The sequence below is a fragment of the Podarcis tiliguerta genome, assembly GCF_965153285.1.
Source record: "Podarcis tiliguerta genome assembly, chromosome: 6".
NCBI classification, from domain to species: Eukaryota; Metazoa; Chordata; class Lepidosauria; order Squamata; family Lacertidae; genus Podarcis; species Podarcis tiliguerta.
The window spans coordinates 30,742,897-30,765,858 of record NC_139539.1 but is presented as its reverse complement, the minus strand read 5'-3'; the positions used below and the strand labels follow the sequence as shown (position 1 = coordinate 30,765,858).

General features: G+C 39.8%; 1 protein-coding gene and 1 long non-coding RNA gene across 13 annotated transcripts in view; both read right to left on the bottom strand.

The window, feature by feature from the left end:
• The window catches only part of CPNE1 (copine 1), a 53,589-nt gene that overhangs the window by 7,700 nt on the left and 22,927 nt on the right, over positions 1-22,962 (bottom strand). For 6 of the 12 annotated variants that reach the window (XM_083444034.1, XM_083444027.1, XM_083444026.1 and 3 more), the window contains 7 exons: positions 10,576-10,704; positions 8,746-8,925; positions 6,313-6,387; positions 4,823-4,894; positions 3,924-4,007; positions 3,086-3,175; positions 212-307 (listed from right to left, as the gene is read on the bottom strand). In XM_083444034.1, coding sequence (XP_083300160.1) covers positions 212-307; positions 3,086-3,175; positions 3,924-4,007; positions 4,823-4,894; positions 6,313-6,387; positions 8,746-8,925; positions 10,576-10,704 — 726 coding nt within the window. Of the gene's footprint in view, positions 1-45; positions 145-211; positions 308-3,085; positions 3,176-3,923; positions 4,008-4,822; positions 4,895-6,312; positions 6,388-8,745; positions 8,926-10,575; positions 10,705-22,962 lie in introns of all 12 variants that reach the window. The other 6 variants (XM_083444025.1, XM_083444032.1, XM_083444031.1 and 3 more) reach the window with 1 other exon arrangement.
• LOC310679240 lies at positions 1,547-2,596 on the bottom strand. The gene is made up of 2 exons (XR_014512175.1): positions 2,115-2,596; positions 1,547-1,834 (listed from the first exon to the last, which is right to left on the bottom strand). It is a non-coding gene; the product is annotated as an uncharacterized lncRNA (long non-coding RNA).

Below are 22,962 nucleotides of genomic sequence, written 5' to 3'. Positions count from 1 at the left end.
ATAGGTTCAATTAGTTAATAAAAGAAGGTAAAAGTAAAAGCTCACCGGAGAGCTGCCACCTGCCTTCTGTAGCTGGGAGAGGTTAGTTTCAAAAATGCCTATCAAGTCATGTGACCCATCACTATCATAATCTGAACAGTGCACCTGAAAGGAAAGAAAGAGCAGGCAATGGACAAGCAGAACTTTATAATAGAGAATGACTGCTGCTCACCGCTTGGTCTCTCGCTTCCAACAGCTTTGCAGTGGCGCATGTGAACTCCCCTATCAAATCTGAACTGGTGCTGTCATCCATATCACTAACTGAAACCTAATAGTAAGAGAGAGACCCAAAAATGAGTCCTTGAGGAGAGCCATGGGTACGAACCTGTTTAGTAGGCAATGGAAATGCAACTAAAATGCTAAGCAGATAAAAAAGAAGAAGAAAATGACTGTTCCAAAGCTAAATTAAGTAAAAATCCAGTTATAGAAGCCAAGCAATCAACTGAAACAAAGTCTTATATAACCCTTATAAAAAGAAACAAACACAGAAACAAAAACAGCACAAAAGAAACAAAAGAAAAAGAAACAAAAGAAACAAAAAAACAAAAGAAACAAAAACAGCACAAAAACCCAAGACATTCAACAGCAAAGAAGAGCCTTAACACAAACCGTACAATCCAAAGTTCCCTCTTATTTTAAGAACTTTGCATGAATACTCTTCCCTGGTGATATCTAGTCATGCAAAAACCTGCAAGCCTCATTCTCAAAACTCAAATGAAATATGACCTGAATGTCCATGCTAAGCAGTTCAGATAGTCTGCAGTGGAAGGAACACAGGACTCAATTGAGAATTGCTATGTATTTTGGGCTTAAAATAACTTTGAGTAATGCTATAGTTTAAACAACGGGTAGCTTTCAACCCTGCCCTTGTTTACCAGCAGATTGAAAAGATAGGAATTACATCTAGATACAATATATGGCTTACATATAAATGGCTTGATTGTAAATATATTATCTTGAATTCACATCCCTCTAATTTGTTTGTGACCAACATTCAGTGATCTGTTTTTAGAGTAGAGTAAGATTTAAAACAGCACAAGCCAACAGTGTGCATCCTAGAACACCATCAATTGAAAAGCAGTACCTTTCAGTAATGGCATAGATAGCGGAAAAAACGGCAGCCTTCTTACCAGATTAGGAGGTGACAAGTGCTCCTGGTTTACACTTGAAAATCAAATTGCAAACCTGACTGAGCCAAGGAGGCGATGCTCCTTTCATCTTTTATCCCCTGGTCTATCCACTCACCAACCATTATCACTCTTGTCTTGGACTTCGTTTCAATTGGCTCTGCTTAGTTTCAATCTCCCTCTGCTCAGGCAGGGAAAGCTTTTGCAAGTGCAGATCCAGAAAGATACATGAATGTAAAATGCTCTTCTCTCCTTGCTTGGGTGGGAAGGACATGCATTTTATGGGTGCAAATTTGGCGCTGTCATCCAGCATGCTCATGCATATTCTGAATAAATAAAGAAGAATGAGAGCACTCCGGCACAACCCCAAGGACAGTTACTAGAAGGTTATTAGAATGACTGTTCACCTGATTCCCCTGGGAATGGCTGGGCAGCTTAAGAGCTGAGTCAACTTACTCCAGGCCTATTTACACATGCCGGGTCCCACAGTTGTACTATCAACTGCTCTTGCTGTAAGTTCTTACAAACCCCCTAAAGTCAAAATTTCCTTCATTAATCTCCAAGTAGAGATAATCTACTGACACCACTAACACACCTTCAGTTACATAACCAGGACATGACCCAAGTTAGAAATACCCAATCTAGCTGTGGTCACCAAAAATGGAAGGCTTGACAATGAGCAACAGCTGAGAGGATCCTCAACATTTATGTTTTATTCCTCCAATTGTGACTACCTCACTAAAGGTATCTAGCATCTTCCATTCCTTTACGTGAGTGCAATACTCCCTCTTCCACATATACAGCTCAGCTTCTCCCAAGCAGTCTTAACTTACCAAGACAGCCAGCACAAAACATAAGAGCTGCCCATCTGGATCGGATCAAAGGACCATCTAAGTCCAGCATTCTGTTGTGACAGTAGCCAATGTCAGGGGTGGAGAGCTGTGGCACCTAGATGTTATTGGACACCAATTACCATAAGTCCCAGATAGTATGGCTAACAAGCAGGGGTGATGGGAGCTGTAGCCCAGCAACATCTGGAGGGCCAAATGTTGCCCACCCAAGGGCTGTGAGAAGCTTGCAAGCAGGCTAGAAAGTCCAGGTTGTGAAATTTGGTTGGCCGGCATAATAAAAATCCTATTTTAAATGGCAATTTTACTGGGCAGTGGATATGACTTCACTTCTGAATACCAGCAAATTAAGCATATTAAACAACTGCATTAGATACTTTGAAGTGCATTTTTAAAAAAAGCAATGGACTCGTGGAGGCTTTGAAGTCACTATATAGTTTAGAATGTTTGGGTATGAAGATAATGATTTCATTTATTAAGCCACAAAAACCATAGCTTAAAAACAGAGCCAAGCATCCTCCAAAGGGCATTTTGGTACACTCAGGTCATATTTTCAAGCTTTCCCGCAGAACCAGCAATACTACAGACTTACTTTTGAAAATTCAAGCCGCTATTTAGGTCTTCATGATCTTGGTCTTCCATAAAACTACATTTAAGCGTGTAGGATTAAATAATATTATTTATTATTTTCAGACATAGTTGTAGTCCACAGTGGATGTACTGCAAAAACGAGTCTATACAGAAAGACAGCTCTGGCAGATGATGTTTCCAGGTTAATCAATAAACAGAACAAAGGTTCCTGCTCAGTTAGAGGGATGGAGAATAGCTCATATTGCCAGTATTCTCAGTGCTGCAAGTATATTTCAAAGAAATAAATGGGTAAGCACACAGAAGGAAACCTGGTGCAAAAAGAATGGCAATCTAATTAAATTACTGGGCAGCCACACATTATTTGGTTTTAGTTCTTTCACAGTCAGACTTCATATTGAAAAATATGCTTATAATTAAATCAAATGGGTTCTCTAACCTGTATTTTATTTTTATTTTTAAAAGTTAAATCATTGTCATCACCTTCATTGGTTTGTTGAAGTCACCACCACAGAATGTTTGAAGAGGAACACTGAACTTTCTCCAGCAGGGATTTAAATTGTTCTTAATTACCTATAAAAGAAATCGAATTACAACCAAGCGCCTGAGATCTCTCCTCATCCTACAAGTACATTATGACAATGGCATTCCCTTACCTAGAATTTCCGTAGATTATTATTTTTTAAATAATAATTCTGTTCCAATAGCTGCATAATAATTTTCTGGATGAAAAGTAGAGTACCATTATGATAAGACATAACTCATTGCTTATAGGCAAATATCTATTAATACACTTGATGTATATGTAATAAACATATATGTATTTTCTGTAATTTTTTAAGCCAATTTCTAGTTTCATACCAAGATAAATTTAAACATGCATCTCAGCTGAACGTGCACAGTTTGGCATAAGCATGAGATTTTGGGTGGCTACAGCTGCAAAATTTAAGAGCTGCTGCAGTGCCTTCCAGAAAGCCCACCTGGCTTGAACATCACTGCCCAAATATGAGGAACTTATAGTGGGTTGAAGTCTGAGAACCACTAGCAGAAGAAATTACTATGTAATGCAGCCCACTCTGCCCACTGAAAACATGTTTCTGAAGGTCGGAAGCCCTCTGGAAGAGTGTGGGATGAGGAGGTATCACCCAAAGTCCGGCCGAAGAATCCTGGATTGGCAGAACTCCACTTATGCATAATGCCTCTGCCTGATTTTGTCCAAAGAAGTAGCAGCTCCATTCTTTTTGCAACTGAGTTCATTCAGAGTTCATTAAGATATAGCAGCTCCTGAAGTTCAAAAGTTGAATCACTGTGTAAATCCTACCTCTGATCTGTAGACAAGCTGCCATTTTCCACCATCACTCTCCTTATAAAACTCCAAAAATGGATCAGATTTGCCCAAAAAATCCTGTGTAGAAAAAGAACCTTGATCTTTATACAAATAATAATTCAGCATGTAAGAACTTCTAGAGCAACATACCTTTCTGCTATTCATAGTATATCTATTATTACTGGCAAAACACACACACACACACACACACACACACACAGACACACACACACACACAAACATCAAGCGTTCAACAAATAATGGCTTATTTTCAGTCACAGATGTTTCTGTTCGGTCCTTTTGTTCATTTAGTAGCCTGCAAATAATGCATGTCTATGCTCAGCTAAGGCAAAGTGCTTTAAGCACCAAAATCCATGGTAGCGAGAGCTGAAATTATTATGCTTCTCTAGGAAATCTGTACTTCAGGAATTAACTTCAATAAATTAAAAAAAGCTTTACAAAATAAAAATAATAATCACTTTTAATTTCAAGTGTGGTCTACACACATGCCTCTCACATTCAAACTCCCCCCCCAATTCCTTCGAAGCAACAGATAGGTCCATTCTCATGTAAGCCCTTAATTACTACACTTATTGCCATTTCCTTCTTGATGTTTCTGTCATGACATACCTTGTGAAACCTATTCACACAGGTACTGCTATAGAGGCAGTGTGCGGAAGTGTCCAGGGATCTAGTCCCCACTCAACCATAAAGCTCAGTGGGCCAGTCAAGTCTCTCAGCCTAACCTACCTCACAAGGTTGCTGCGAGGATAAAATAGAGTGGGGAGAGCTCTGTACACCACCTTGAGCTCCTTGGAGGAAAGATGGGATATAAACGTTGGTTCAAGTACCGAATGAACTGGAAAGAGAGTTACTTTCAATATATCATTTACCTTTTTGTCTAAATTCAGGGCTTCAACATCTAAGGACACAACTCTAGTGTCTTTAATCTCTTCTGCAGAAATCTAAAAATTCAAAGGGAAATAATTTCAGTGTGATTTTGGAAAGTATTTCTAATGTGAATAATGCAGGCCGTTCAAACACACAAATTATAAAACAAATTCACCAATGTACTTCACAATTAGCTTAACCAAAGGAGAAATATATGAGGCTATTATGATCCAAATACATTCGCATGAAGCAGCAGTGTTATTTACTTCCTAAATTCCTCCTGTGATAATGTGACTGCTGTGGAATCCAGAAGCTGTCTGAATTACTTGCAAAACAATTTTGGTTTTTTTAAAGCAAACCTGAACCACTTCATACTCCACACATACATTTGACAACAATGAGGTTAGTTGTCCTGTTTCATTCCCCTCATCTTTTCATATATTTTTTAATGTTTAACTATCAAGAGGTCTGATTTAGCCCTATTGAAATTAATGGGAATGGGAAACTACAAAATGTCTATGCTATTCCCAGCAACTTCTCAAAGTAGGATAGACAAACCCTTAGCATTCATGCCTATATAATGAATTCTCTATCACTTACCTATTTTGGTTTTTTTTAAAGGCCTGTACATTCCTGCGTACACACAACACACCCACCCACAATTACAAAAATGATCACAGGGGTTTATTGGTCTCCAGGAGTAAATTTCAACCTAGGGTTAATTCTGCTTTGCTTTGACACAGGAGTTAACATAGTCTAAACTTGAAATGTTTATTTCTTATTTGGAAAAAGAAAATACAAACAGCAAACTTCATTAGGCCATTGAGGTTACTGAGGTACATTGGCCCACTTCCACTATTTACTATGAGGCCAGTATTTCACTTAGGTATTATTTGGTTTCTGTGTTGTTTTCTCTTCTGTTATAAGCCAATATCTCACAGTTCCCCTTTTCTCCTCCAGGGCTTCCTAATAGCCCAATAAAGAATTTAAATAGACATTGAGATTTCCAATGTACCCCAATAGCTTTTGTATTGGATCACTTTTTTTAATATGACACTTAAAAAACACTATTTTGTCTGTTAAACTGGAGTAACTGTGAAATCGATCATTTTAAAATTTTTGTTTATTTCAGGTAGTTCTATATCACTTAATATTTAAATTAATGGTATATATATTCTTAAAAGAAAAACACTCACAATTCAATTTGTTCATAAAACCAGAAAATTACCTTAAAATGCCTGCTGAAATAAGGAAGACTTTGTCATGTGACTGAAGTTCAGCAAAGGATGCCTGTCTAATCTCAGTTGGGAGTGAATTCCATAAACGTGGAACACCCCCTGCCCAAACACTGAATGAATGGCTCCTAGTAGTTATGAGCTATGCAGCTGAGCTATGGGGACCACTAGCAAGGATTTTAAAGGGTTCCCCAAAGCAATTATTGGTGAAAAAAATGGTAGAGGAACCTTCAACTTGCCAGAAATGAGTTTCTTACCGTAACAGTGCCTTTTCCTGCAGGTTTTCCTTTCTTCAGCATTAAAGGCTGAGTGACAGTTTTACTCGACACAATCTAAAGAAGAATGAAATCCATGCATCCATTACAAAAGTCAAATAAAGTGATATATTCTACCCTGAGGCAGAAATGTGAAGGAAGAAATATCATCGGCAATAAGCCAATTAACATGCTGTCAACACAAGAGACATTTTTGCAGCTATCAGTTATAACAGCCAATCATAACTATTTACATAGTGTGAAATTTTATCATGAATCCCAAAAACATTTGTCAAGATACATTATATATAAGTGTAATGAGAAACAGATTTCAACTTTTACGTAATTTAACCATCTGGATTTTCAGACAGTTACCAAAGCCTCAGGATGCTTTATTTTAAATTAAAAGGACAAACACAATAAGGATCAAGTAAACTCACATGCCAAGGTGCTGAAAGGATTGTGTCACTCAGCCCTAAGAACAACATCCAATGCTGTAACAATAATGTTATGGCAGATGACTTGCTGCCACCAGTGCAGCAGCCCCTTATCCCCTTGTCAGCAATGTAATACTTCTCCTTTACATCCACAGGTATGGCAGTGGGTGTGCTGGACTGTTGCCTTGCCTTGGTAATGGACTGGATAAAAGCCAATAAAGTGAAGCTCAATCCAGATAAGACAGAGGCTCTGTTAGTGGGTGGTTCCCTAGACCGCATGGATAGGAGGTGGCCTGCTCTTGATGGGGTTCCGCTCCCTTTGAAGGAATAGCATGGAGGTGCCACTGGATCCACTGCTGTTGCTTGAGGCTCAGGTGGCCTTGGTGGCATGGAGTGCCTTCCATCAGCTTTGGCTGGGGACCCAGCTGCACCCCTATCCGGACAGGGATAGCCTAACTTCTGTTGTCTATGTTCTGGTACTTGGGGTTGCCTCTGAAGACAGTTCAGCTGGTGCAGAATTCAGTGGCCAGGTTGCTTACAAGGGCAAGACGGTTGGAGCATATAGCACCAATCCTGGCTGAACTGCACTGGCTGCCAATTAGTTTTCAGGTCCAATTCAAAGTGCTGGTTTCAACCTATAAAACGTTAAACGGCTAAGGACTGCAATACCTCAAGGATCGCTTTCCCCCATGCGAACCAACTCAAACCCTGCAATCACTATCCGAGGCCCTTCTTCATGTGCCTCCTCCAGGAATGGTCAGGAGGGCAGCAGCACGAGAACTGTCCCTTTCTATTCCCTGCTTGTGGAATGCTGTCCCAAGGGAGGCTCGCCTGGTGCCTTTCATAGAATCATAGAGTTGGAAGAGAGTCCAACCCCCTGCCAAGCAGGAAACACCATCAGAGCACTCCTGACATATGGTTGTCAAGCCTCTGCTTAAAGACCTCCAAAGAAGGAGACTCCACCACACTCCTTGGCAGCAAATTCCACTGTCAAACAGCTCTTACTGTCAGGAAGTTCTTCCTAATGTTTAGGTGGAATCTTCTTTCTTGTAGTTTGGATCCATTGCTCCGTGTCCGCTTCTCTGGAGCAGCAGAAAACAACCTTTCTCCCTCCTCTATGTGACATCCTTTTATATATTTGAACATGGCTATCATATCACCCCTTAACCTCCTCTTCTCCAGGCTAAACATGCCCAGCTCCCTTAGCCGTTCCTCATAAGGCATCGTTTCCAGGCCTTTGACCATTTTGGTTGCCCTCCTCTGGACACGTTCCAGGTTGCCAGTGTCCTTCTTGAACTCTGGTGCCCAGAACTGGACACAGTACTCCAGGTGAGGTCTGACCAGAGCAGAATACAAAGGCCTGGTGCCTTTGTTATATATCTTTTGGAGGCAGGCAAACATATTCCTCTATGGCCTTTTAATCTCTCTCTCTCTCTCTCTCTCTCTCTCTCTCTCTCTCTCTCTCTCTCTGTGTGTGTGTGTGTGTTTATATTGTAAATCATCCAGTGATCTTTGAATAAAGGGTGGGATAGAAATTTAATAAATAATAATAATAATTGTTATTATCCTTGCTGCCAGCATAACATTGCTGCATTGTAAGTTTTCCTACCTTATTTCACTGGCACATATGGGAGTGAGCACTCCTGTAATGCCATGCCACCCCTCACATTTTGGGTTATTTTGAGTCAGCATACATCAGGCATAAGGTCAACATCTATTTCGAAGCCGAGGGGTGGGGATGAGAACAACTCTTTCATGGAATGATTGTCACGTGCGTTAGTCACAGTGAGGTCTAGTTTTATGGTTGGCAAGACCGATGTTTGCTAGTGTCCAGCAAACAAGCAGGTCCACAGAGTCCTGCACCACGTAAAAGGAGGCAATTGATTCAAGTACTTCTACTCTTAACTGAAAGCTTTCAGAAGATTAACTCCTCCTCTCATCTGTGTAATTAAAAGATTAAAAAATAGCATGCAGCATTACAGTACTTGTTTCCCAGTACCTGTCCCAAGGTGCACTCTGCCCCTCCAAGAAAGTCGTCATCATTTAAGTCATAGGATTTGTTATCGATGTCGTAAATGCCAAATTTCAGTTTCTGAACTTTCTCAAAATAATAATCAATTCGCAGCTTCTTTGAAAATTGAGGATTCTGGCAATTTTTTATTTTTTCAGTTCGATCCAACTGTAACAATACAACAAGAAAGGGAAATGTCATGCTTAACACTCACATTCTTCAACAGAAAACTAGAGGTGTGATCTAACCAAAGTTAAGTACTTTCTAAGTTCTACTTTCAGTGGGAGAGATTTAAGCCTGTTCTTAATCCCTCTGAAACTATTTGGATTGACAAGTGCTTCATTTTAACTTAAGAGGAAGAAAAATGGTTGAATATGCCAAAATTATGCAATTTTAGGTGTTTAACTTTGGCTGCATCTCCTGTTTGAAATTCTAGAGCACTTCTGCCAGCCAGTGATTAAAAATACTGAGCTAGAGGAACCAATCATCTGACTTGTTATAGAGCAGTTTCCTACACAACACTTTCCTGTGGCTGCTTACCACAGGGGAAACAGTTCATGGAAGCATATCTCCCATGGTGGTCTTCTCATTAAGGACCAAAGAAGCAAAAATACAAAGGAAAACACCAATGTCCTTTCTTTCTGTAGGTTGTTCAGGTCATAAACTGGCCTGAGTCACATGGAATGCTAAGTCAAACTATGACATATTTTGAACAAGCAAGCATGCAAATACACAAAGCAAAAATTATGGCCACTTTGCTCCTTCCCTAAACCATAGTATGAGATTAAAATTATGTCTGATCCTAAGCTCATTGTTTGCCTCACTCCAAGCAAACCACAAAGTGCAGCTAAAGTTTGTTTTTGGCTTGCTGCTCAAGGCTTGTTCGGAGGAGACAAAACCATGAACCTGGGTTCCCATGTAATGATATGCTAAACCATGGCATGGCTTAGTTTTGATTAGTGCAGCAGCAGTAAGCCTGGGGGAGCAGCAAGGCAGCTGCAGATTTTGTTCTGTGTGCTCACATTCTTGCTTGCTCAGGCTTAGTCATTGTTTTGGATTGGCGCTACATGTGACCCAGGCCAGTAGAGAAATATACTGCCTTCAATCTTTCCACTGTCAATTACTTGTAGAAGACACAAAAAATAACAAGAGTTATGGGCAATCATGCTGGTCCACTATATATATATATATATATATATATATATATATATATATATATATATATACCCACAAGCTGCATAATAGTAATAGTTTTTTGTCAAAACAACCAAAACACCAAAGTTGTGAACAGGCTTCTGATTTCTCCTGAACACTTACTCAGGTACGATGTTGAGTAAAACCAGAAGGGGAGGAGAGGAAAAAGTTGGGTATGTTGACTCTGGGGCAACTAAAGATGTATTGTCTCCAAATGCAACTTCAAACAGTAAAAATATTTGATAACATAGTGGAACTTTCAGCATTACAATGGGAATATTAAAAATGCTGATGCTATGTTGTTGCCGGCCTCCTTTCTACACCCAAAACCAGAGGAAATGAATTAGCAAATACAAAATTCAGTTAAAACTAATTTATAAAAACTTCCATGATTAAAAAGCTTGGGCTATGTAAAAGCCCTGTAATTTTTTTATTTAAAAAAATGGGACATACAAAAAAAAACTTGTGAGATTTTGTTGTCATTTAGCTCATTCAATTGCTTAAACTTGTAAAATATTAATCCTTAATTAATTTTAATCAAAACGTCCAAGTGTTCAGATGTGTTCAGAAAGGAGACACTGCCGACTTCTGGTAGTTTTAAAATTACTACAAACAATTCCTTACTTCGGTCCATTGGTTTCCACCAACATCTTGAAGCAGGACACATAGAGGATCAGATTTTGAGCCAACATCTTTATCAAGCAGATTATCGCATGATATGGACAGTTCCACCTTTGTCACGCAGTGCGCCATCTGTTAACAGAGTGAAAGGAGAATGTTGAATACTCATTAAATGATTAGGTCATAATAATAAAAAATATGCATACAGAATCACAACAAATCTTCAGAAAATGTCATCTGTGCAAACTGTTTCAGTTTCCTAACACTTTCTTTGGACTGCCATGTATTCTCTTGTCTTAACAGACCATAGAGCTAAATACATTTTCCTCCAAAAATAAAATAAAGAAATAAAAAAGTAATGATCAAATACACTGCTTTAACTACTTGTCTGACACTCGCAGAAAGATTTGGCCAAATGCCATTTAATACGATGGTGTTAGGGTTGCTTCATACAGTCAGGTTTTCTAGAACATGAAAACTACATGAAGCTGCACTTTGCTTGTACACATGCGTATTTTCCTGCAAAAACATGCAGTGTAACATTCAAATGAACCAAATGCAAAATGTGATAATCTGCACATCAGTTTCACACTAATGTCAATATACAACAGAAATTGTTCAGGGTTTAACATACAAACTGACAAACTTTCAGACCGCATAGCTCATTACTTTTCTGTTTCAACATCATCACATGCCCATGGGCAGATGTTATGGAGAGGCTGGCTGACTTGGGATAACCCTAAGGAAATCTCAGATTGGTTGGAAGTTAAGCAGGAAGAGTTGAAGCCCTGCTTCAGATGCTACAGAAGCAACACCCGGTCCAACCAACCCTTTCATGCATCTAAATTTAGCTGATGTAAAAAGGGATTGTGTGGGGACACCATTTAGGCTTCCCAAACCCACTGCAAAGAATAGCTGTGCACACCTGAGAAGGTGCAAGAGCAACCGGAAGGTCCCAAGAACAGTTAATGTCTGTTTTGTCTCCATTTTTTTTACTGGACACCCTCTCTCTTGTCTATAGGGCCCAGCCACCACACAGGCTTAACCTGTGACAGTAGTTATTTTACCATGGGTAAATATAAATGAGGAAAACCACCACTAAATATTTCATTATTCATGTTTCATTCCTTGTAGCTCACACTCCTTCACACATTGCCTCCACAACTGGCAAAGTCAGGACATGATAAGCAGATGCTCATTACTCCTGTGATACGACTGCAAATCACTTTCTCACACAAATACAAAAGGTGATTCATAAGTAATAATCATCCACGAGTTCAGAAATATCCAAAAGAAAAGGAAGCCTCTGGGCAGATAGGACACCTTCTACAAGACAGGCACTCAAATCACGTGACTATGCACACTCAGAAGAGATATCAGGGTTTGGCAAGCAGATATCTCTGACTGGTCTGTAATCCAACAGATGAAAGGGGCTAAATAGGTTTGAGGCCCTGCTAGATTTGTTCATATTTCATGGAATGGCAGATTCAACCCTGCCAGTTTGTTCTGGTTTCAGAGCCTCATAGATCTTCACTTCCTTTCAGAACTCCCACACTGGAAAGGTGGAAGGGAAAGACTTCACCAAAACCTATCTTCCCTCTCATATCAGCACCATACAACAATTAATCTGAAAGCATATGCCTTGGCAGAATGTTCCTTTTAAAAAAAGCATATGCCTTGGCAGAATGTTCCTTTTTAAAAAAAGCATTTTTATTCAAAATTTCAATAGCATACAAACATAAATGGACGCAACACAAAACTCAGTACATCTGTTATATTTGCCATATAGTCCCAAGCCAGCCATGTTTCTTCAAAAATGTCCTTTTCTTAAATCACACTATTATCAGTTTATGCAGGTTCTAGGCAAATCTGCTATCCCTTGCAGTTAACCAAGTTTATAAGGGCTGCAAAGTTCCCATTCTCCTCTCACTTAAAGAAGCATTAGCTACTTTCCCAATGGCACTGCTAGAAGTAGCCTGCAACTCACCTACATCAGGTACTGGCAGACTTCAGGCTTGTGGGATCTTGTTTTTTTACTAGAACCCCAAGATCCTTGAACCAGAGTCAGATGCAACACACACACACACACACACACACTAAGAATTAAAGAATTCAGAGCCTAGGAACCCAGTTTGAGGACCTGAATTGAACAAAGCTCATAGTCCTTCCACAGAGTTTTCCCAACCTTTCTTCATTCCAGCAGTATAATGTGTTGGCAGCACTTGTTAATTTTGTTACTGCTTTTGTCAAGCAACTGGGAGTCAGAAATTCTTGTAGAATGTCCTGAAATCTACCAGCAGACACAGATCTAGCTTCTGCCTACCATAAAAGGAAGGAAATTCACCACAAGTGCTACTGCTGAGAAGGCAAGGGACACTCAACCAGAACTTTTCTTTGAAAATCACCCCCAAGTTAGGGCAATAACAGCAGTAAAGCAGAGAAAACTCATCTTCTTTCCAGCCACTGATCAAACTCTTGTTTGAGATTGCCTGGTTATTCTACAATTTACTATGGTTCTGCCCAAGGCAGACTGGACTAAGCAATCTTGCATTCTAACTAGGGGGCTGGTGAGAGTTGTAGCCCAAAACATATGGAGGGCATTAGGTTTTGCAAAGGGTGCTTTAAATATTACAAGCTACCCATGAATGTCATGTCCAGATAATATTCAAGTATCCTTTTGCAACATTTCTTTCTGCAGAAGTATAAACCAGGATGTGTCCATCCGGCATAAGTTCATCCCACCTTGGGTCAGGTTATAGAGGTAAGGCCCCAGACAGCTTCTACTTGTGTTGACCATTTCACCTGGAACATCTTACAATGCTCTTCCCAGGGACTGGACTGACTAGCCTATTGGTTTCTAGTGGTGGGTGGTGATGCTGTTTGCTGTTTTGAGTTGTGTCCACATTATACGAAAGCCCTGGGAATAGCTTGTTGGTAAATCTTTCTGCCTGGATTGAAGTATGCCACCAGCTTATCTCCAATCATCCTTTGCATTTGCTTTAATATCACCATTACAGAGTCTCATAAGAGGAACAATTTTCAGCCTCTGGAAAATTAGGAAGCTGCCATATACCAAAACAGGACAATTAGCGCCTTACTGTCCACACTGACTGACAGCAGGACTAACATTCCTAGCCATACCTGGAGGTGATCAGGATTGTACCTGAGACCTTCTGCATGCAAAGCAGATGCTCTACCAATGAGCTACATCCCTTCCTCTTTGATGGTTTGGTCAAGTCCTTTAATAAAACCCTCCTGTATATACCATCTCAACCACAAAGATACAATTCCTGATCCTGTGTTGTTTGCTTTTCAGGCAGTCCCACAGGTCTCCCTGGAATTATCCCCTTCCTCTCCCCCACAGCTCACAATCTTCCATAGGGGAATCATGGGACAGAACAAACACAGCAACCCTGGAGCCTCAGATACAGAAATCAGTAGTGTTTATAGATGGTGTTGATTATATACAGAATAGCTTGATTAGGGTTCAGATCAGAAAAGGTACCATAATAAGGAACGACAATATACCTAGGGATAAGGATTTTTAATAAGCCTAAGGTTACACAATACTTGTCAGACCTCTGAAGTATTTACTCTGAATTTGTTGCGTGGCTGGCATGAGAGGAGTATTTCTCTCAACTCACCTGGGACAGATGAATTCACCAGGGGGCATCAACTGAATTCCAGTTTTCAGCCAATAGGGATAAACATAATGCAGCCCAGGCAGAATAAGGGCAGTGTGCTAAAAGAATAGGCAGCCTCACTGATGTCAAATCTGCACCACAATTTCTTTAATCCCAGCAATACAATACCACTTCTGGGAAGGTGTAACTGCCCAAAGGAATGCAGGATGCAACATACAACAACAACAACAACAACAATCTTTTATTTATATCCCGCCCTCCCTGGCTGAAGTCGGGCTCAGGGTGGCTAACATCAGATATATAACACTGGTATAAAATCAAATAATAATTAAATTAGCTCCTAAAAACAGGTCAAAATCAAATTAAAATCTAATTAGATGGCTTTCTGCAGGGTTAGGGTTAGGAACAGTAAGTGCTCATCGGCCCAACTGTTTATGATGATTTTATATGGGCCTGTGAGAATGGCTGGGAGGCCTCTTTCATTATTAGTTCTTATACAAAAAGAAAAGGGGAGTCAGGCTGAGCCCTGACCAAAGGCCTGGCGGAACAACTCCATCTTGCAGGCCCTGCGGAAAGATGTCAGATCCCACAGGGCCCTGATCTCTTGTGACACAGTGTTCCACCAGGCCAGGGCCAAGGCTGAAAAGGCCCTGGCCCTGGTTGAGGCCAGCCTAATCTGTCTGAGGCCCAGGATCTCCAAGGTGTCATTCTTTGCAGACCGTAAGGTCCTTCGTGGGGCGTACCAGGAGAGGCAGTCCCGTAGGTACGAGGGTTCTAGGCCATATAGGGCTTTATAGAGTTTCGGGAAATGCTGAGTTAGAATACTGTGGAATTATGGTGTGGCCTTATTGTATTGGTCCTCAAGCTAATGGCTCAACTTGGATCTGGCAAGATTTCTGGCAGGTCAGTGCTGATCCCATGTTTTGTGTTGGTATAGGCTGGATAAAGCCTGTTTCATCCACATTCATCCTTTTCAACGGAAGACTATTGCTTTAAGAGGATGTAACTTCAAGACTAGTCGACTGCAATGTCCTCTACATGGGATTTCCCGTTTTTGTCTGGAAACTGCAGTTAGTGTAAAATGCAGCGGCATGATTGCTGACAGGAGTCTGTTGGCATATTACACCTGTGCTTGAAGATATGCACTTACAGTTCACTACCAGCCTGAGTTGTTCTTATTGGTATATAAAGTTCTTAACTGTTTGGAACCAGTTTACTTAAGGGATTGTCATACCTCATGTGTGCAGATTCACTATGATCTGCAGAAGAGGCACTTCTGCAAGTGCCATGCAATATCCTTTCTGCGTTTGTAAGGAGTCTTCCTTTGGCACCTATACTTTGCAGCTCATTACTGGCATTAAGCTAGAACCATCACTATACTCCTTTTGATGCCTATTGAAAACTTTTCTGTTTTGGCAAGTCTATCCAGGCAGACAGTTTGGTTATATCTGTTCTAAATTTTGCTTCAGATGTTTGATTGTGATTAGATGCTTTTAATATATTTTTTAAAATTAAAAGGTCCCCTTTCAATAAAATTTGTAAGCCAGTTTCATGGCTCCTCTAATGTAAAAGTGCAGAGTAAGCACTAAAATAAATTAAGCTATTTTTGCCTGTCTTGCTCTCACACATAGCCAGCTCAGAAACTGATCACAGCAATAATGTAAGAATACTTATCCAAGTCAGACCTAAGTTTTAGGTAAGCTAACAAGAGAAACTACTCACTTCGAAAGCTCTAATCCAATTGCCAGTGCATACTGAATTATTAGCATATGGTATTAAGGGAACATAAAGTACAATTAAATTTTATATTGATATAAATGCTGTATGATCAAGGTCTGATCACAGAATCTGTAGAGAATGCATACAATTAAAAACCATCCACACAAACAGAAGCAATATATGAAAGCTTGCATTAGAAGAACAAAGAATACTTTATTCTTCCTATTAAAGAAAACATACATCTTCTCTTTCTTGCTCACAAACTAAAGTAGATGATCAATGGTATCATCTAGTGTATTATAATTTGTGCTATTGTACTTGAATTGTCTTCTGTGAATTTACCACTTTGAGCGCAATGTATGTGTGTAAAATGCATAAATAAATAAATACATAAATACTATCGGCAACTTCCTATGTTGCATCAGTTGCACCATTTCAGCAAATACACTGGTGGTTACAGCTTGTGATTTGTCTGGAGTGAGACAAACCACATGTCCAGGTTCAGATGATACACTAAGCCAAATTGTGGCTTAGCTCACAGTAACACAACAGCGGGACCAGTGAGGACAAGCAAAGCAGACACTATCTCTTCTCAAGGACCTTAGCGCCAAGCCATGATTAGACTTACCATTACATGTTAACTGAGCCAATGTCTCAATACGCCCCCACAATTAAGGAGAAACTCCCTACAAATAGAAAGCTAGAATACCAGGGTGGCTAGGCTAAAACCTTCTCTGCAAATGTGCAATTTGTTATTGGAAGAGGGGCCAGTATGGTTGCAATTGTCCACCAACAATCTGAAAGTTAAGCTCTGTCATCTTTCTTTTACATTATGCAATTCCTTTAATTGCTACTATGTTCATTCAGTTTTAAATAATTGCTGCCTTTGATAAGATGAATAAATAAGCTTCTCTTTAACTCTAACTCTATGCAGACCTCAAAACATATTCCCCTAGGCATATTATTACACTAGAAAAAAGGAAAGGGTTTAAAGGTAAGATACCATTTTGTACATTCATATGAAGTATGCTACACTTCCGAAGCAAGTAATTCTTTTCAAAGGAAGGAATAGCTCCTAAGGTCACAGAACAAGGCAGAAACAAGTTTTTATAGTTTTTATAAAGGAGTGGGGAAATCTGTTAGGTGCTTACTCTGCAAAGTGAACTTGTATTTAATTTGAGCGAGACCTAAGATCCTCATCCACTGTATTCCACACAATATGAAATTTACTTCTTATTTGTGGTTCTAGGAATGCATAATCCTATTCCTATGCAATGGATGGTGGTATTATTTCCTACTTTGCTACGCAGGTCCCACTTAACGAACAGAATGTGCTCCCCGGAAATTGTTCATTAGGCGAGCATTCACATACCAGATCTACAATTTACACTATTTCCTATGAAAATATTTCTAATGCAGGATTTTCCAACCTTTCCCCATTTCTCTCCATGGTTTCTTCCTGAAATGGCTGCAGCCAATCAGCAAGAGAAAGAGAAAGAGGGGAAACGGATTTATCTGATCTCACCTGCTCCCCGATTTGTCCACTCTCTCTTGCTCTCTGATTTGTCCTATCTTGCCCCACCTCCCAGCCCTCTTTCTGTGGTTTCTACCCTGAAATGGCTGCCACCAACCAGCAAAGCACAAACAAGGATGTTGTTTGTTTGGACAAGTGAATCTGGAAAGTGTACAGCAGGTTTGGGCATAATTCTTTATGTGTGACTAAGTGAATCTTCGGCTAGCGGATAGCCGGGCCTGTGTATATTGTTAAAGCCCTAGGAAGGGAGAACTAAAATCAAGCAGCATGAACAAAAACATTTTTAAATCACATTTAAAATCTAAGTTTAGAATTACTGTCTTGAAAAAAGTATTCTATTTTAAACATATCTGAGGGGTAGGCATGTTAGTCATTTGCAGCAAAAACAAAGATTCTTGTGACATCTTAAAAATTAGCCAATTTATTATGTTACAAGCTTTCTTGGATTTCAGCTCACTTCATCAGTCGCAAGACTTGGAAGGAGAGAGGAATTGGAGTCACAGTGGTCTATCTATCATTATTCTACCCACTGACCCAGGTGCCCAAGAACCGTCTTCCTGTTTAGATTGTGTCTATCTAATGTGTGTATTTAGGACAGAATATGGGTTTTGCTGGTGTACCGTGCTGCCCATTAACCTCCACTCTTGAGCTAAGGTATAGTCTCAGTGGTAGTGCTACAGTCCCATCATCATGGTAGCTTACTCAGGCTCCAAACCTCTGCTGGTGTGAGGCACCAATTAAAACGGCCCATCAGCTGATGGTTCTTGGAGGCTTGCCTTTCACTTCAAGAGGCAATCCTGTTAAAGCACTGGTCCGCCTTTGAAAAGGGGAAAAGGCCTAAATGGTGGACAAAATTACTCATGAGATCTCTCGCTGGGATTTTTCTTTTTTTGGGGGGGGGGAGCAGGGAGTGATGTAATAAATAAGGACAATAGCTAGAGCAATACTGGCAAAAGACTTGAGCAAGTCGAAATGAATACAGGGTAGAAACCATCTGAAAACCTACTCTATGGCGGAGATGGCAGCAAAGAAACTGCATTTCTGCCACCACTGCATTCCACAGTCATCCAGTGCAACTTTTTTGGGTGGTCAATGATCAGTTACATCTTGTTTCATGAAATAATAAAGACAGTACTAAATGATTTCCATCCAGTCTCCAATACTCCATTCTTGGGAAAGGTGCTTAAGCATGTGGTGGCATCTTAACTTCAGGATTTTTTTTAAATTTAAGACTGATTATCTAGAGCCATTTGAATGCAGTTTCAGGTTGGTTATGGGATGGAGGCAGCTTTGATCCTCTTGGTGGACAATCTACTCCAGGAACTGGACAGGGAGAGCATGTCCCTGGTGGTTCTGCCAGACTTCTCTGGGGCTTTTGTTACTATCAACCATGGAATCCTATATTTGTGAACTGCCTGGTTGTGATAGGACTTAGAGGCACTGATTTATGGTGGTTCTAGTCCTTTGTGCAGGGTCAGTTCCAGAAGGTGGTGCTAGGGGACTCCTGCTTGATGATTTGGCCATTGGACTATAGAATCCCTCGTGACTCCATCTTGCCTCAGTGCTAACCACTGTGTGAGAGCATCCGTGGTTTTGAGGTTCTGTGTTAACAATATGCTGATGATGCTCAATGCTACTTTTCCTTTCCATTTAAATCCAAGAAAGCTGTTCAGATTCTGAATCATTTTTTGACACCCATAAGACTGGATAAGAGTGAATACACTGAAGCCTGATTCAGACAAAGCAGAGTTGGTCCTGGCCTTAGTCTATCTTAGATGATAGCAGACCTCTTGGACACAGGTTTGCAGTTTGGGTGTGTTCCTAGCTTCAACCCTGAACCTGGAAGCCTGAGTTTCAGTGGTGGCCAAGTGCACTTTTGCATAGCTAAAGTTAGAATGCCATCTGCATCTTTTCCTGGCTATATCAGGTCTTCTCACAGTGACACATGCTGCCACAAACTGCTTTCAACACACAACCAAAATATATTATATATAGTATTATATATCAGTATCACAAACACCTCCATGTTGGTGTGTATGTGTGTGCAGAGATCTGATTTCCAAGGTTAGGCATTATAAATGCAAGAAAAAGGCCTTGTAATGTATCATTTTGCCTTTCCATTTGACCGAGAAAGTCATGAAACATGACCCAGAGACATGAGAATACAGGAATGGCATCTTGCACTGCACCAAAATTGTCCACTAAGCCCTTGTAGTCATCAGCAGCCTTAGCCTTCAGGTAAGTGATCCTGTAAGTGATCTTTGTCTCTAAAAAGATACAATTGTTTAGTGCACACAAACTGCATGACCAGACATTTTGGATCATATACTTAGGATGTATAACAAGTTTCAATTTTGTAGCAAACCAAAGCTTTAATCGCCACAAGCAATTGCTTGTCCAGAAAACATGGATTTCAAAAAGGGAGACTTAAACTGGCCTTTTTTCATGGAAATGTAAATAAGGAACATCTACAATGGCTGTTGGATGACTCCTGCCAATGGGAAATAGGGAACGCCTGGCAATCATTAGTGCTTCTGAAGAAGTACAGCAGTAAAAAATCAAAGTAAAAAAACTTCCTTAGAATGGATGGATGGGGAGAGAAATGTGTAACTTATCACCAGTGATGCTACAGACACTAGCCACAGGCTGCCAACCAAACTATATTCAATGCAAAAGGTACATTAGCTAGCTTCTAAAAGCCCAAACACCACATTACTGAGAATGGCAGTAAAATGTTTGGCTCACATATGCAACTGTAACTGGGTTATAGTTACAGTGCAATAAGACAGTCTGGAAAAGCCCTAGAACATTCAGTCAAATGATTTTCTGAATATCCTCCCCTTTAGTATCCTCTTATACAATATTTTTTTAGCATAACTCCAGGACATTATTAATGAATTCTAAGTAATGTGAACAGAAGAGTATGAAGATAAACAGGACTGCTGTAGTATATAGTTGCTTTTTCCTGCAACACTTCAACTGTTTTGTGCTTTAGAGACCTCTTTTGGAATCTAGAGGTTCACTGTCTATTAAACCCTCAAATTTTAGATTTGCTGCTTTTATCTTGATGTATGAACAGGTAGCCCACCAACAATTTGTAAGATTGAGAATCAGCTCAAAAGTTTGCATTTACTTATTAAAAGCTGAAGAATGAGTCACAAACATATGTCTGAAAACATGTTCTGGAAGCAGTAAGAATTATTTCATTAGTTTACAAGCATTCAGACAAGTAATACTGATCTTTTTACTGAAAAAGTCTAATAAGGAGAAATATGTAAACAATTACTGTGTAGGGTAAGGTCTAAACCCAAAATGAGTGATGCCACCCATGGATTCAACAGTGGTCAAGCTAACAAATTCTTTCAAATGCTCATTCTAACTAGTCAAATGGTACAATAATGAGAGACAGATGCCTTTTATAACCATATTTCTCTCTGCTGTTAAAACTATGAATCTACCCCAAATAGTTTCTTAATCTGCATTTCAGACAGGTGCTAAGAGTTTACAAGAGAAAGGAGCTAAGAACACTAATTTATAAGTTAAAATATACAATGGGTGGCAAACCTAAAAGCAGGGTGCAATGTGGCAGAGAAACCAACAGCTATCACATAACATAGCCTAATCTACACTATTTGCTAGTCTCATCTCATTCGACTGCATCAAAGGATAAATGCTCTAGTTTGTTACACTCTTTGAACTCTGCATGTGACACATATGCCAAGAAGTTGTCTGACTGATACTCCTCGATGAATTCACCATATTTCCTTTCTACAGCTGAACAGTGCCAAGATTTAGTTTCCACAAATGCTGACTAGGTAAGGTCTAAACCGGGGCCAGAGTTTCTAACCTAAACCTTTGAACAGGGATTTTTATGCATCATAACCCTAACTGACTGAATAGCAGGTTAGTTTCTTTCTAGAAGATAGGAAATTGAACCAAGTGCCATCATGGAGCAATATATCTTTTGTTTACTCCCATTTAGTAATGTTAAGTCAGATCACATATATGCAGTGCTTTTTTCTATATATAAAAAAATGTTTAGGGGTGCTCTCATTTTCCTACTCATATTGAATACTGCCCCCCAATGAGGTCAAAGTTAGATTCACAAAATGTTTAGGGGTATGCATACCCCTGCGTACCCCCAGAAAAAGGCACTGCATACAGTGGTGCCTCGCAAGACGAAAAGAATCCGTTCCGCGAGTCTCTTCGTCTAGCGGTTTTTTCGGCTTGCGAAGCGAGCCCATTAGCAGATTAGCGCTATTAGCGGCTATTAAAGGCTTAAGGGATTAGCGGATTAGCTGCTAAAAGGCTATTAGCAGCTTAGTGCCTTAGAAAAAGGGGTGGGGAGCGGGGAAAAACCCCCAGGAATCGCAAGACATTTCATCTTGCGAAGCAAGCCCATAGAGAAATTCGTCCTGCGAAGCACCTCCAAAACGGAAAACCCTTTCGTCTAGCGGGTTTTCCGTCTTGCGAGGCATTCGTCTTGCGGGGCACCACTGTATATGCATGAGGTTTCAGGTACTTCTTGGCAAAGAGCCAATAAGATGTTATATGTTATTTCCATTTTCTAGACCTTTTGAACATAATAGTGTCACTAGACTTTATAATGTAATTTATACAGCAAAAGCCATTTCTTTGTGCCTCTTTGTTAAGTTCATTCTTTCAGAATGGGCATACGAATCCTACTTACTACACTACCGACACATCAGTCTGGTCAATTAATTATATTTTAGAATCAATAGAGAATCATGAATTTGGGTGCTCATCTTAAATTGTTTCTATTTTCATTTTCGTATGTTTTTGATAAGGCAAAGCTAAGATGATTTGGCCAGAGACTGTGTTGTACTGGTTACATCTTATACTTGTACTATTTTTTAGCTTCTAATAACTTTTGACCACAGAAATGGCCTGCTGATATTCTAGTAAATCGCTTTCCTGTCTATTTAAAATTGAAAACTGTGCAGTTGGAATAATTATCAATAATTCTCAACAGATGGACATTATTTTGCATTTCTCAGTCAGAAGCATTGCTTGCTTTTTGTTCGTCAGCTTAATCCAGACTTCAGAATGTTCCTTCTGCATTTTGGTTTGTATTTGATGCATTTCTCATACTTATACCCATTTTCCAGATGTGAAAAAAGGAAAGCAGTAGTAAGCAATAATGTGACATGTATCTCAGCATCATTGGATCACCACAGTACTTAATTGAAGCGGTGGAAGAAATTGCTCAAGAGAATAGCACAGCAGTGAAAATGTTCAAAGATCAATTTATGTAGCAGCAGTTCACTTGTTGTTTCACTACACTCATGGTTTTATTTATTTACAGATTTCTACTGCACTCTCTAAACAAATCCCCAGGGTCCCAATATGCACAGAATATGGATAGCAGCATTGTTCAGTGAATCAATACACAATGCTGTGTTATTTAGTCTGCTGCACTCAACAGGTGATTTCCTTCTATGAGGAAGGTGGATTCTATAGAAATGGGGCAAC